The following is a 14354-nucleotide window of genomic DNA, read 5'->3' as shown; positions in this document are numbered from 1 at the left end:
TTTAAAAAAAAAAAGGGGGGGGGGGCCTGGTGCTTAAAAAAAAGAAAACACCAACATTTTTACCTTACATAGAAGCGTTAATTACTGACATTGAAACATATTGGCCTGGAAGATTCCCACTAGGGAATGTCTGATGCACCGTTTTATAAATCGAACCCAAGAAGGGATTTTGCAGCTAAAAATCACAAATAAATACGTTCAGGTTTTTGTCGAAAAGATAAAGCGTGATTGCAGCCAATGGGCCCTTTAATGCTTGTGGTGCGACAGATCATTGTGGCTCATTATGGGCCCCAAATCTCTCGCCTATACTAACTATAAAGAAACGCCATGGTATTATTAATATTGGTTTAATGATATGGGAGGTGGGGGCTGTAATAACATGATCTGCACTGGGTGTCAAATACCTATAGGTGATGTTAATTTGCTGTAAAATGTAAATATAATCTTTATTTCCATTTTAATGGGGTAAAAGGGCAGCTAAGAGCATTTTATAAACAAAGTAAACATGTGCTCACCACCACAATGCAACATCGTTTCTGAAATGCAAAGAAAATTACTGACCAGATGAAAAATAGGGGGAAAAAAACAGAATTAAAACGAAAAAGAGAAGACAGCGCTCCTTTTATTACTTTTTATTCTTCTACCTGTGTGCTAGCTGCGTAGAATCAACAAAATCCGGTGTTGCTAGGAACCTTCTTCCTCGGAACCTTTACGCACCCTTAGGCGGAACATTTTCCGGACGAACCTCACTTCGAAAATGGCCGCGCCCAGACCGGCCGGCAATGTGTTCAGGTTCCGGGATGCCCGGGCAGTACCGGACCCGGTATATGAACCTGTACTGGACGGACCGGCCGCGCTGGTACTGGATAATGGTTCTTTCCAGCTCAGGGCAGGATGGGCCGGCGTGGGGCCACAAATGCAGTTCCGCTCAGTGGTAGCCAGGAGCCGAGGTGGGCCCCGAAGTGTTTGCAGTGTTGGCAATGATATCCCCAGCTTGGAGCCGCTTCGCTGGCTGCTTCGGACCCCATTTGACAGAAACCTGCCGGTGAACTTGGAGTTGCAGGAGTTGCTGTGTGATCACGTGTTCCAGAAGCTGGGGGTGAAGTCTCAGGTAGCCATGGTGTGCAGAGCTGGGTGGCATGGCTGCCAAGTGACCCTCTGCCACCCAATATCCCTGTCCATCCTTCCTTTATTATTCCTAAACAGAGCAGGGAAGAGTTAGGTTTGTATTGATTTGTTTTCCTGTGACAGTCATTAGATATTGGACCACTTACATAGCATTTAGGCATTTTAGTTTTTATTTGTTTACATATGTTGATTTACATTACTGAAGTGTTCAGTGCAGATCTGTCTGCAGCCCTTTAGATGTAGTCATATCACTGGGCTTCTGTTCTTCATCTGCAATGAAGGCTGGTTGGGGCTATCAGGGTGCTGCACATAGCTTTGCAAAAAACATCTTATTTCCTAGCCTCAGTACTTATCCCCAGCATTCCCAAACCCAATCCAAGGTGGTGCCTTCCATGTGTGCAGGGATGACTGGGTAAATGGGTGACATACTCTGATTATGGCAGAAGCTCACCACCGACCATTGAGTTTGGTTCTGCTTTATTGGATAAATGTCATTCCAGGGGTGTGGGCATTCATTGGCTGCCTTTGCATGCAAACTGCCCTTGGTAACATTACCTTGTGATTCTGAGCCTCCATCATTTATCCAGTGAATAAAAGCGTCAAACCAAGGACAGTCAGGCTGGGGAGGAAGGAGTTTTATGCAGCCAGCTGGAGATGTTGAGAATTATTATTAATAAACAGGATTTATATAACACCAACATAAGTTGCAAATGACAGATGAATACAGACAGTGACCCAGGAGAAGAGGATCCTGCCCTGAAAAGCTTACAATCTAGGAGGTTGGGGGAATTAACACACAATAGGATGGGAGATATGTAGTGGTGGGAAATAGTGACGGTTTCAAAAGACAGAAGAAGATGGGTAGGCAAGTTTGAAAAAAATGGGTTTTGAGTGCTCTTTTAAAAGAGCAGAAAGTAAGAGCAAACTGAATAGGACGAGGAAGTCGATTCCAGGGAGTTGGGGCAGTTCTAGAGAAGTCTTGGAGATGTACGTATGATGAGGTTATGAGTGAGGAAGTCAGTAGCAGGTCATCAGAGGTGTGGAGAGAGCGGCTGAATTTGTAGGATTTGGCTTTCTTCCCCTTCTCATCTACAGTGTGGAAAATTTTCCACATGCAGATCTTAAGTATTGATTTTCAACCAGTGTTCCATAAAACCCTAGGGTTTCTCCAGAGCAGCGGTAGCCAACCGGTGGTCCGGGGCTCTGGCCACTGTGCCCCCCAGCGGGGTCAAGAGAAGGACCATGGCTCCTGTACGGATCGCAGGCTCAGACCTGTGATGGGAGAGTGGGTGGGCTCTGGCATCATGACATCACTATGGAGGAAGTTTCTTCCCCATTTGAGTGACACCCTGCTCCCTGCATTGTGAGCTGATCTAAAACATATATGTCTATATATATATATATATATAATTTTTTTTTTTTTTTTATGTCAGTGTTCTCCAGGATTTCTTTTCATCTGGGTGGAGTGACCTGTAGCCGGATAAAAGTGGGCAAAGCAACAACAATCTAGTGCTCCCAATTTGTGCCAAATGTATTCAATAACACCTATATTTGTATCGGCTTTTTACGGACCCCTCTTCACCTACCCACACAGTGTTCTCCCTGGCCCATCATTTTTCTTAGCTGCCCAGCTGTTCTCATACAGCCTCAGGCTGGGCATCTTGTAGAGATTTGGCACTAAATGCTTGCAGCCTGCCAGCTTGGCACAGATGATTAGTAGATCCCTATCTTTTTATTACTTTGGTTCCACTCCATCCCTTTGGAGCAGAACTGACAGTCAGTTTCCCCTGTAAGTTTGCTCCTTACATAGAACTCATGTCTGTATTTAACAGATCACTATCAATTTGGAAAGCTTTGTTTTACTAGGGCAGTGGTTCTCAACCCCTGGGCTGTGAACCGCTGCCGGTCCATGGCTGGTGAGTTAGGGGCCGTACAAGACAGGCAGAAGCGCCGGGGGCCTTCCTTACACTGCTTTAAAGCTAGTGACAGCGGGAGCCTGTGCGTCTCTCCTCAAACTGCACAGAGCAATGTATGTAAGGCTTACACTTCTATGCCATTCCCAGCAGCTCTGACAGCACACGAGCTCCCTTACACTACCCTACTATTCTCAGCTAGTATGCGGACAGGAGACCGAGCCGCTCAGAATAGCAGAGAAGTGTAAGTTGTACATATAGCTGGCCGCAGCAAAATATTATTCAATGTTACTGAGCCCTGCTGTCAGAAAGATTGGAGACCACTGTACTAGGGTCAGTGCTCAACCCAGAAATGGGTGGAAAAAAATTGTAGGTTGATGGAAGCCTCTGAATTGTGACCCAGTAATTACACAAAAACAGCTGGATGGTTTCTGAAAAGTGCCGGGGTGGTGCACGCAGCTAAAAGAGGCTGGGGAGAACACTGACTAGGGTGTAGGTTTACTGTACAAGCCTCAGTTCACATTAGTGGCTTTTGCAAGCAGTGTTTGTCCAGTGTTTGCAAGCAGTTCTGCAGATCCGCTCTTTACTGGTAATGATCAGATCACAGAACTTTGTCTGTTTCTGTTTAGACATAACAGGTCTTTATGTAAGGAATATCTGTGAACTAAGCCCAGCCTGTCACCAGCAAGTCAATGGTGCATACCCAGTTGCAGCTTCTGTGTTTCAGTCTGTATCAGATCCCAACATGCACAGAGCTTATGCATTGACCTTTCTATTAGTTTATTGTAAGAGAGACGGTGCAAAGGGTTACAAGAAAACCTTGATACATGTTGCACCGTAATGCTTACCCATAATCACTGCAACTAAGCACTCCAGTGGAAGACTGTGTATAATTTTGGAATTCACATTTTACCTATGGGGAGAGTAAATACAAACCAATCATTGGTTTTATCCATTCTAGTCTTGGCTTTCATTCCAGTATTATGTAATGATTTAACAAGTCATCAGTTTTTATAGAAGACTGTGCCGTCATACCTCTTCTAGTTTCGCTGTTGGGCAGGTTAATAATTGGCATTTATCTCACAGTGTCATCTGTAGTGACTCACCATCCTCCTCTGCCAGTTTCATGTAACTCGGGTCGCTATATCCAGTGTAATAATATAGCTGGATTTGTGTAATACGTTCTCTATACTAAATACCGATGTGTGCAAATCACTTTGAGGTCAGTTGAACCATTGGGTGCGGTTGGAGATATGAAGTAGTAGTTCATCCATTCATAAATTAGTATGAATAAAGGCATGTACAAATCCTGGTGTATTTACTCTAGCTGTCTCTATTTAAGGCTACAAATTCATGGTATTACATGCTGGCAGCTTTAAAGGTTATCTTCACCTGAGCTGGTATTTCAGCTATTCTAGTTCCTTGTATTGCAGGAAACCTAATGATGAAACTTCATCAATTAAATATACAGCACCTTTCATCCAAGAAGTCTCACCCTACTGATATGTCCTCTGTATTTTAAATAGTGATTAATTCAGAAGGGAGACTGGAACCTATTTGTAAATGTGGGCCAAACTGGGGGCTTAGGTTTAACGGTTTAATCACAGACATAAGCGAGAAAAGAAGGGCATAGTTGCTTGAGATGCTACATCCAGCCAAAATAGATTTTAGTGTCATTTATAAAGTACCAACATATTACGCAGTGATGTACATTAAAATAGACGTTGCAGCACCACAATGTCATTATGTTCATATAGTATTTTACAGTAATGTGCACAATACAGAAAAGTGTAAATGTACATTCTAAGGCAAAGCCATTTTTGCTGTAATTGCATGAAAAGACTCCCTGACAAAGGAAAAGATTCCCTGCAGCATTTCTTAACACATGGCTGGGGATGCTTTAAGCTCTGTGCAAACTAAAGTAAAACAGTGACCTAATCATATCAGCAAAAATTACATTTTTAGGGTCATTCTGTGCAACAACATAAAAATTGGAGAAAAAAAAGATGATTTTTAATAGATTTTCAGCTACATTACATAGCCTGGGACTCCATATTTTCTTTGTTGTCATGATCTACATTACTAAAGAAATCCCATTTTACCTGTTGAGTTTGCATAACTTGTATTCTTGTTTGGCTGTACAGGGCTGTGTTGACCATCCCATTGTGTTTACTGAGGCACCATGCACTCCTCTTCACGTCCGGCAGATGGTGTCAGAGCTGCTTTTTGAATGTTATCATGTTCCCAAGGTGTCCTTTGGCATTGATGGCCTTTACAGCTTCTACCACAACAACAAAAATAAATCTCCCTCTTCTGGGCTCATTGTGTCCTCTGGCTACCATTCTACCCATTTACTTCCTTTTTTAAATGGCAGGTAAGTGCACAGTTCATGCTACTCATGCGAGTAAGGGCCAAATTACAGTACCATAAATTTATCGTACTGAAGATGATGTGTATTGGTTAAGCTGTTCCAGAAAAAAGTAAATCAGTTGTCAAAAGATTTCTTATTAGTGTTGCCTGTTGGCCCCCTGCATATGAACTTTTCCTATTACTGAAATGCAATATTTTGTTACATGCTTAGTTTCTGTGTGAACATGGTCCCCTTAGTAGAGGGAGTGCATTGCTTACTGATGTCATACCTGTTTTATAATGACTGGTGTGCTAGAGATGAGGGCAGAAGGACAGGTGGGCAAGGCCCAGATCCACAGAATGAACCAGACAAAATCAAGGAGATCCTTCTGCTGATCCTTGTCTACTGAATCCTCTCTAGCAAGGAAGACAGTGAGCAACACAGTAGTAACACCACTGAATCCTACTCCAAAGATCTCTGTATTGTCAGTCAGTGGCGGCAACGCTTTAGAAGATTTTACATTGTATGTTTATAGCTATCGGGTAGAAAGTGCCCTTTTATTTTCAGGAGAAATTTAAGGTAGATATCAAGGTACTGCCTAACCTTACTTTAAACTTTCTAATGTTTCCTATATCAGGAGGTCCATTTTCATAATGTTCTTGGACACAAAGATGAGTAAATATGACTTGTAATGTCACTAATACAGATATGTTTATTGTGTAAGCGGTATACTGAGAGTACATTGTCTTGTAGACTGGATGCCAAGAACTGCAAACGGATAAATGTTGGAGGATACCAGGCTGTGACTTATCTCCACCGTCTGATGCAGCTAAAGTATCCTGGACATCTCTCTGCTATCACGCTCAGCCGTATGGAGGAAATCCTTCATGAACACTGTTACGTTCCAGATGACTATATAGAAGGTAGGACTTGGCTGTTGACCAAACATTGATGAACAGAAAAAACAAACTCGGGTTGTATTGAATAATAGATATTGCCCTATGATATGCTAGGAAGTTTGCTTATATGGATATGTCAAAATTAGCTTTATCATATAAAAGCACTGGCTGAGATTCTGTGGGCATCCTATACAAATGCAGCCAAAAAGTCATTAGAAAGTTCATATGACAGAGGTAAAACTTGACTTTTTTTGCAAAAATTTTTTGTTTTTTTTTCCATCTCTGCCTATTAAATATAGAGCTGAAGAAGTGGCGTTGCCCAGATTACTATGAGAAGAATGTGCACAAGATGCAGCTTCCATTCTCCTCCAAGCTGCTAGGCAGTGCAGTTCCTTCAGAGGAGAAGCAGGAGCGCAGACAGCAGCAGCTGAAACGCCTACAAGAGATCAACGCACGGCGAAGAGAAGAGAAACTTCAGCAGGATCAGGAACGACTGGAGAGATTGCTGTATGTCCAGGTATCTAGTGCTAGTAACAGTTGTGGTTCGGTGTATTCTTTTTCCATTTGCTCACACTGCTGATACTGGAAGCTGTTATAGCTGTTTTACAACGTACTGTTTAAACAGGTCAAATCACTCTTTACCTTTCTGAGGGATCCATGTTGCAATTAGAATGTCTGGTTTTGCAGCCAGGTCTTCTCCTACTGCTGTCTTTATAATGTGAAAAAGATTTAGGACTCAGTCATTTCAGAGCTGGGAACTGGGCTGTAGATATCCTCTGATTGGGGAAGGCAAAATTTTGTTGTGCACTTTAATTCTGGCATTTGTGGTGAACTGAGGTTGCCTTTTTCCAATAGGAGCTTCTAGAAGATGGACATGTAGACCAATTCCACAAAGCCCTAGTAGAATTGAATATGGACTCTGCAGAGGAGCTGCAGTCTTACATTTATAAATTAAATGTGGCCGTTGAGCAAGGCAGACAGCGTGTCCCGGGAGAGTCAACAGACAGCAAACCACAGGTGAGTTTATTTACTCATGCTCTTTGAGATGTAATGTTTACTTTGGCTGTTTTTTTTCATGTATACAGCTATACATTCAAATAGACTATTTACAAACATTAAGTATGTCAAAATGATTCCCTGAGAACTATGGTGTACCTAAAGTAAAGTGGTGTGCTTACTTTACTTTGTTGCTTATTCCCATGTTTTTATTTAAATATTTAAGACACCAGAACCACTGGCAGGGGAGCAAGAAGATATGGAAGGGGTTACAGAATCAGACTCTCTTTACACTGAGGAGCAGGCGGAAACTGAGAAACCTACACCCAGTGTTCAGGTATTGTAAGGTAAGATTGTTTCTGTAAATAGGCTCAGTTTTGAGTTTTTACTAATCCCATATATGTTATCTGACAGGCCATGTTTAATATAGCAGAGTACCACCAGATGTACCTGGGCACAGAGAGGATTCGTGTGCCAGAGGTGCTGTTTCAGCCCTCACTAATTGGCGAAGACCAGGCTGGGCTGGCAGAGACAATGCAATATATGCTAGATCGGTAAGTGCAATAACCTTACAGCACCAATTTGGGTTTACACACAGAATTAGTTTATCTATATTGCTAATCCATTTCTGCTCAACAGGAAAAATGACAGGAAGCCTAAAAAGACATTTTATTCTACAGTGTATCCCCAGCCTGGTTCTTACGAGTAAAAAGGAAAGGTTGGATAAGCAAATATACTTAATTACTTTAATTACTTAAATCGTGGTGTGCTTTCTGTACAGTGGCTTCAAAAAGGTTTTCAGACATTTGTTTAAATCTTAATTTTTCCTATTTTTCCACACTCAGTCCCCCTAATGACAAGGTGAAAAGAGAATAAGTATTCAGCCCCTTTACTTGGTACTTGGTTGATGCACCTTTGGCCGTAAATACAGCCACAAATCTTTTTGGGTAAAATGCAACAAGCTTTGCACACCTGAACTGGGGGATATTCTGCTTTTCTTCTTTGCATATCTTCTCTTTGCTCCTTTCAGCTTTCCCACAACCTTGAGCAGTCTCCCAGTCCCTGCTGCTGAAAAACACCCCCCACAGCATGATGCTGCCACCACGATGTTTTATTGTTGCAATGGTTATTGGGCAGGTGATTTGCGGTGCCTGGTTTCCTCTAAACATAACGTTTAGAAATGACGGCATACAGTTCAATCTTGTTTTATCAGACCAGAAAACCTCACAGGCTACCTACAGTCCACCTATGTTCCAGTCCATCCAACCACTCTGCCAAAAAGCTCAGATCATTGGAGGACTGCAGTTATGATTTGTCCTTCTGGATTTTAGCCTCATTTCCCCACAGGATTTTTGGAGCTTGGTCAGAGTGGACATCTGGTAATTCTTAGGCATAACTCACCGAAATATGTCCAATATTTAATAAATTTAATAAACTTAAAAAAAAAAAATCTTTTAAAACAAGGGTGAATAAAAATACTGAAACCTGTAATATAACTGTACAGTAGCAGGTATAATACATATATAATATAATGATTCCTTTATATTGGATTCAGTACAGTTTTTTTGTATTGAATCCAATACAAAATAATTTGCATTTCCCGCCGCGCCTTCCGCACGCACGGACACATGCACCGACGCCACGGGGAACTCGCCAGCGCAAGACCTGAGCAAGAGCACGTGTCCCGATGATGGGATCTGATGGGACAGGACGCCGATGGAACCAGGTGTTTTTTTTTATGTTTTTAGCTGCCTTGAGTGTTGCTCGGGGTTACAGCTTTCAACATGTTTTTTTTTACCCCGAGCCACACTCGGGGTTTATTATCTAAAGTGCACCTACCTGCATAAATTCATACCTCAACGTTTAACCAGTAACCCTGGCTATATTAAAGGGATCTACTACTTTTAAAGGCTGCAGCTGATATCTTGTTTTCACAAAAGGTGGCATTCACGTTGTTAAATATTTGGTGTTAGCCTTTTAGTTTTATCCTCGCAGTTACTTTTTCTGGTTTTATTTCTTTTTATTGCAGGTCCTCACTTATTTTTGATTTGATGGTTAATCACCTCCAGATGCTATCCATTGGTCCAATGAGGGTGCTCTTACTGGGCAGAAAGATTTATTAGACAGTTGGCAGGACTAAGGCATGGATTTAGGGCAAAGTAGGCCCCAGAAACCATGAAACTAAAAAAGAGTGAAAGATTTTCTTGGTAATACGATTAACAGCTGATACCTCGCTGGTGTCTGCAACTTTTCAAGTTCAAAACTGAGCACAATTCATTTTAAGCAAAACTATAGTCCAAAAAAAAAAAAATGTTTGCAATCAGGCGGGTTCGATATTGCAGAAGAGGCAATCCGTCCCCATTAGGGTTGCCAGGGCTGAATGATCTCCTGTGCATGTTACATCATCGTGGCCCAGCTAATGAAGTTGGCCAAAGATCAAAACCCATGCCATGGCAAAAAATGGCAGCTCCCACAATGGAACAGGACAGTTGACTGTGCATAAAAATTTTGCGCAGCCAGTTAAGGTTATTTTTTTACACATACACCTGTCCCTTTTGCACTAAAAGTCCTGCCTGATCACATTTTAGATAAAGGTTTAGTTCCCCCTAATGCCTTCTACTACCTGCACATTGGTCTATTTTGTTTAAGCTTAGCTGAGGTCAGGTGATTTTTCAAGCAAAATGTCAGGGTTCACATATTTATATTTTGCAAGCTATCCAAGCTAGTCCTTAATGTCACAGGAAGTTTGCCTTCTTCCTTTATCAGTGGCGGTATCTTCTAGGACTTAATAAGCAGAACAATTATCTGATCCCAGCGAATATGAGGACAGTACTGGAATGTGTAGAGGGTAAAGAGAACTTGGAGGAGTGATACAATAAGCATGTAAATTCTGTGCCTTATATTCTGAAATATTTTCTTGCTTGTCAGGTATCCACAAGAAGTACAGCAACAGTTGGTGCAGAATGTCTTCCTGACAGGAGGTAATGTGATGTACCCTGGAATGCAGGCTCGCATGGAGAAAGAAATGCTGATGATGAGACCGTTCGCTTCTACGTTTCATGTATGAGTACTTCTATAATGCTGTTTGTTAGAACTGAAACTGCTAATCTGCTTTTGCAGGTTTAGTATATTTGCTATATATTCTTTATTTATTTACTTTTTTTATATATTTATTTGTTAGGTTAAGGACTATAAAATATTGTATTACAGTTTGAATCAGGTAAATATGAAATAATGACAAATAGTTTAATATGTTTCCAGCCAGCAGGTCTAGGCTGCTTTTTAAATGTTTACCTGCCTGATGAACACAGCTTGATAGCTCAAGCTAATATCAGAGTTGTGTTTTTGCTGACATGAGACTTCAGGTACCCAGTATTGAACAGTCCTGGCTATTGCTCCCTATTTCTGTTCCTGTGACTCCAATAAAAGAAACAGGGGTGCATTTGTTATTGGGACAAGAAGGTACCAACAGCAGTAAAAACTGGCAATTCTAAACCTTTCTTATTCAACAATTTTTTTTTTTTTTTTAACTTTGCCACTGTTGTTAAGAAGAAGTAAGGACTAGTCAATGACATCCTGCTTTGTTCAAAAGAAAAAAAATAAAAGTTTTGACTGTAATTGGGTTTTTGGTGTCATGGATTTTCTAGCTTGGCGATCAAACTATTTTATTGCTGTGTGAACTGTATAGTAGTTGCATCAGATCACCATGTAATTGGGCTTTACTGTTCACTTTAGGTCTCAATGGCTGCAAACCCGCTCCTGGATGCTTGGCATGGAGCCTCTGATTGGGCCCTTCAGAATTTTGAGTCGGATGAAGGCTGGATAAGTCGGAAAGAATATGAGGAAATGGGAGGCGAGTACTTGAAGGAGCATTCGGCTTCTAACTGTTACACTGCCATCCACTTGCCCAAACCAGCACCGCGTACTGCTGTGGCACCCAGTAGCCAAGAGACTGAAAATACTCCACAGACAAGCTCCGGCACTGTTCCAGCATAGTGCTGCAGAGGTCCTAACACTGAAGCTGGCACGCTGGATGGTGCAGAGCAAATTATTCTGAAAGACCTTGCATTAGTGTACAGTGCATAGTTCACTATACTAAATGTATAATTGGCTACATACAGTCATGTGAAAAAGAAAGTGCACCCTCTTTCCGTTTTAAGGTTTTACATACCAGGACATAAAAACATAATCTGATACCCAGTGGGTTATAAACTTAATATAATCAAATTTGAAGTATAAAACAGTACAACCGGTTCCACTATGCCAATATTTAAAAACAATGAAGCCATGTGCAAAAAATGAAGTACACCTTGCTTGGCATTATTGCCTCATTGCATGACCCAATATAAGCCAAGATTTAGCTGTTACATGTATGGCCTCCCATTTGTCTCTAGGATATTTTGGTATGCAAGCGAGTTCATGGTCAGCTCCTTTTGACTTATTTTTTAAATATATGACATGGTGTGATATGTGATGTGTTGTTTTTCTTATGTTTTCAAAACCTTGGTAATGAGAGACGGTGTACTTTCTTTTTTCAAAAAACTATAAAAAATCCCTTTTGACATCATGTTTTTAAGCTATTTTTGTATGAATGTTTATTTTTTATCATCATCAATTGTCATTTTTTTTTAAATTAAAATAGGTTAAAATAAAATGTTTATAATTTACACACAAGTAATTGTATTGTTTTCTGTGGTCATGTAGAAAACCATAACCTCTGCCATACAGATTGTTCCCATTTTGCTTTTTTTATATGAATGGATCAGTATTGGGATATGTTATGTGGATGTATTTAATTGTATGAAAGAACTTCATTGGTCAGTGTTATCAGGTTTTTTTGTGTTGCAAGATACTATGTAAGTTCTCCAAAGGCATGTTTAAAATAACTGGGCAACTGACATCTAAAGGAAGTCAGCAATGCAAAGTTTCTTGCACATAAATGTGAGATTCGGCATTCTACAATTTAACCAGCAGAGGGAGCTCCTTTTAAACACATTTTTTTTGTGTGTTTCTTTGATCTAAGGCTTAGTCTACATCAGGGGTGCCCACATTTTTTGGCTTGTGAGCTAGTTTTAAAAATAACCAAGTCAAAATGATCTACCAACAATAAAAACTTGGACTTATTAACTCCTATGCGCGGTAGAGTTTATTTTGAAACTCTATTTTATTCTGCGATCTTATCGTGTTGCCTTTGCGATCTACCTGTTGGGCACCCCTGGTCTACATGGACGTTTCCCCAGCATTTAATCTAAGGCTTTAAAAGCCCATGAAATTTCCATATAGGCATTCCAATAGGCTAATCTACACCAAGACGTTTCCTTGAGGCACGTTTATTAGCGTTATCTATAATGTTGCCTGCAACGTTTAAAAAAATAAAACGCCGAGGTAACACTGGAAAATGCCCAAAAACGTTTTCATCGGGGTGTTTTCCCACGTTTATAAGCACTTGAAACTTTAACGCATTAAAACCACAGAAAAACGCGTCATAGATGTTTTAAAGGCAAGCTTTAAAACGCTAATAAAAGTGCATATAAACGCAGTAGGAACGTTTACATGCGTTTTTAAAAGCGTCGGTGTAGACCCAGCCTAAGGATTCTTTTATTTTTTTGCTGTGATTATTTTTCCAGCTTCTGTGTAATTTTTTTTCTATTAGTAAAAAAAAAACATACCTGACACCCCTGTGTTCATTTTTAAACATGGGGGGAACCCTAAAAATAATAGTCTTTAGAGAACACCTGCTATAATTATTATATCCGCTGCTTAAGTAACCCCCAGCAACCTCTAGAGAAACCCTGGTTAAGAAACACTGCCTTAGCTTACTTTAAAAATAATGTTCTCGATGAAACAAATGGTAAAGGTGAATCAGTAGATCATGTGACAGCAAAAAATATTGTTGATATAAAAAAGGAATAGAATAGAAAAATATTTTTATATCGGGTCCAAGAAATCATGAGGAGGTAGAAATGAGATATAATGTATCATGGTAACATAAGTAGGAATATAGTTCAACATGTGTATGTAATGTACGATTTCTACACATTTATAATATGTTTAGATCTAACTCCATCTCCTGAGGAAGCAGCTTTTGTCTGTGAAACGTGTTGAGGAAGATTTGCGATTTGTAGTAAAAAATAAAAATGTTTGCCTTGTGTGCAGCATTTAGGCAAAATGGCATTGGTCTTTGACTCCTGCATTGTGGTTTTTTTTTTTTTTTTGTTTTTTTTTATAAATTTAAATAATTAGGTACTGCAGAGATTACACTCTCAAATAGGATTATTTACAAGAAAGAAAGAAAAACATTTTTTCCCTTTTTATAGACACGTGTTTCACTGGTTTGCACACTGTTATGTCAAATTATGTTAATATTAATGTTTGAGTTACGGAAGTTTGTATTTAATTGCCAGTAAGTGACTTGTAAATCTGAACCTGTTCCCTGTAATAATATATAATAATTAGTTAGTGGAAACTAGTACAAGACTGGCTGAACGCAGACCTAATTTAGCATCAGGAAGTGAGAAATGGAAATACTATCTACAAAGTGAAAACATGTGGGCTGTGCAGGCTTATAGAAAACATAAATATCTTTTGTTATCTGTAGATTTTCCTTTGTCTTGAACTTCACATTTTATACATTTCTCGTTTTATTTTTAACAAAGGGGATTTTCAGAAAAAAAAAAAATAAGATTTCTTCCACTCTATACAGTAATGTGAAGAGGTTTCCATGAATCTGTAACTTTGCTATGGCTATGTTCAGACTGGCGGTGAGGTTGCAGTGCATTTACCGCTCGCCTTGCTGCAGGGAACCGCTGCCTCTCAGGAGTAGCTACATGTAGCCTCTCCCATGGGCAGCTCCATTGAGGATGAATAGGGATTGCAGTGAGCGGTACTAGTACTGCTTACTTCTGCTAGCTGTGAAATGGGCAGACACGTGTTCTTTAAGAACCAACTCTGTGGTACAAGTGACTGAGCTGTCTGACTGTCAGCCATGGGGAGCCAAGCAAGATCCCTGGATCCCACTGCAGGTCTGAGCCTGCCCTTAATGAGATAATACTGCTGTCTAATCTGATT

The 14354-nt window shown here is 40.3% G+C and overlaps 1 protein-coding gene across 1 annotated transcript; it reads left to right on the top strand.

Moving 5' to 3' along the window:
- The first annotated feature begins 743 nt into the window (after nt 1-743).
- On the top strand, nt 744-11960 carry ACTR5 (actin related protein 5). The gene is made up of 9 exons (XM_072403715.1): nt 744-1111; nt 5186-5415; nt 6145-6314; nt 6590-6807; nt 7146-7307; nt 7513-7623; nt 7701-7840; nt 10215-10347; nt 11022-11960. The coding sequence occupies exons 1-9, from the start codon at nt 758-760 to the stop codon at nt 11280-11282; spliced, it is 1779 nt and encodes a 592-aa protein (XP_072259816.1). The 5' UTR covers nt 744-757; the 3' UTR covers nt 11283-11960.
- The last annotated feature ends 2394 nt before the right edge of the window (nt 11961-14354 follow it).

Source organism: Pyxicephalus adspersus, chromosome 3, assembly GCF_032062135.1.
Source record: "Pyxicephalus adspersus chromosome 3, UCB_Pads_2.0, whole genome shotgun sequence".
In the NCBI taxonomy this organism is placed as follows: domain Eukaryota; kingdom Metazoa; phylum Chordata; class Amphibia; order Anura; family Pyxicephalidae; genus Pyxicephalus; species Pyxicephalus adspersus.
Note: the sequence above shows the minus strand (reverse complement) of the source record. Positions and strands in the feature narration are given on the sequence as shown.

Coding starts and splice junctions, on each gene's coding strand:
- ACTR5 (XM_072403715.1), top strand. CDS start 758: ATGGCCGCGCCCAGACCGGCCGGCAATGTGTTCAGGTTCCGGGATGCC. Junction 7,841..10,214: donor ATGCAATATATGCTAGATCG/GTAAGTGCAATA, acceptor CTTGCTTGTCAG/GTATCCACAAGAAGTACAGC. Junction 10,348..11,021: donor CGTTCGCTTCTACGTTTCAT/GTATGAGTACTT, acceptor TGTTCACTTTAG/GTCTCAATGGCTGCAAACCC.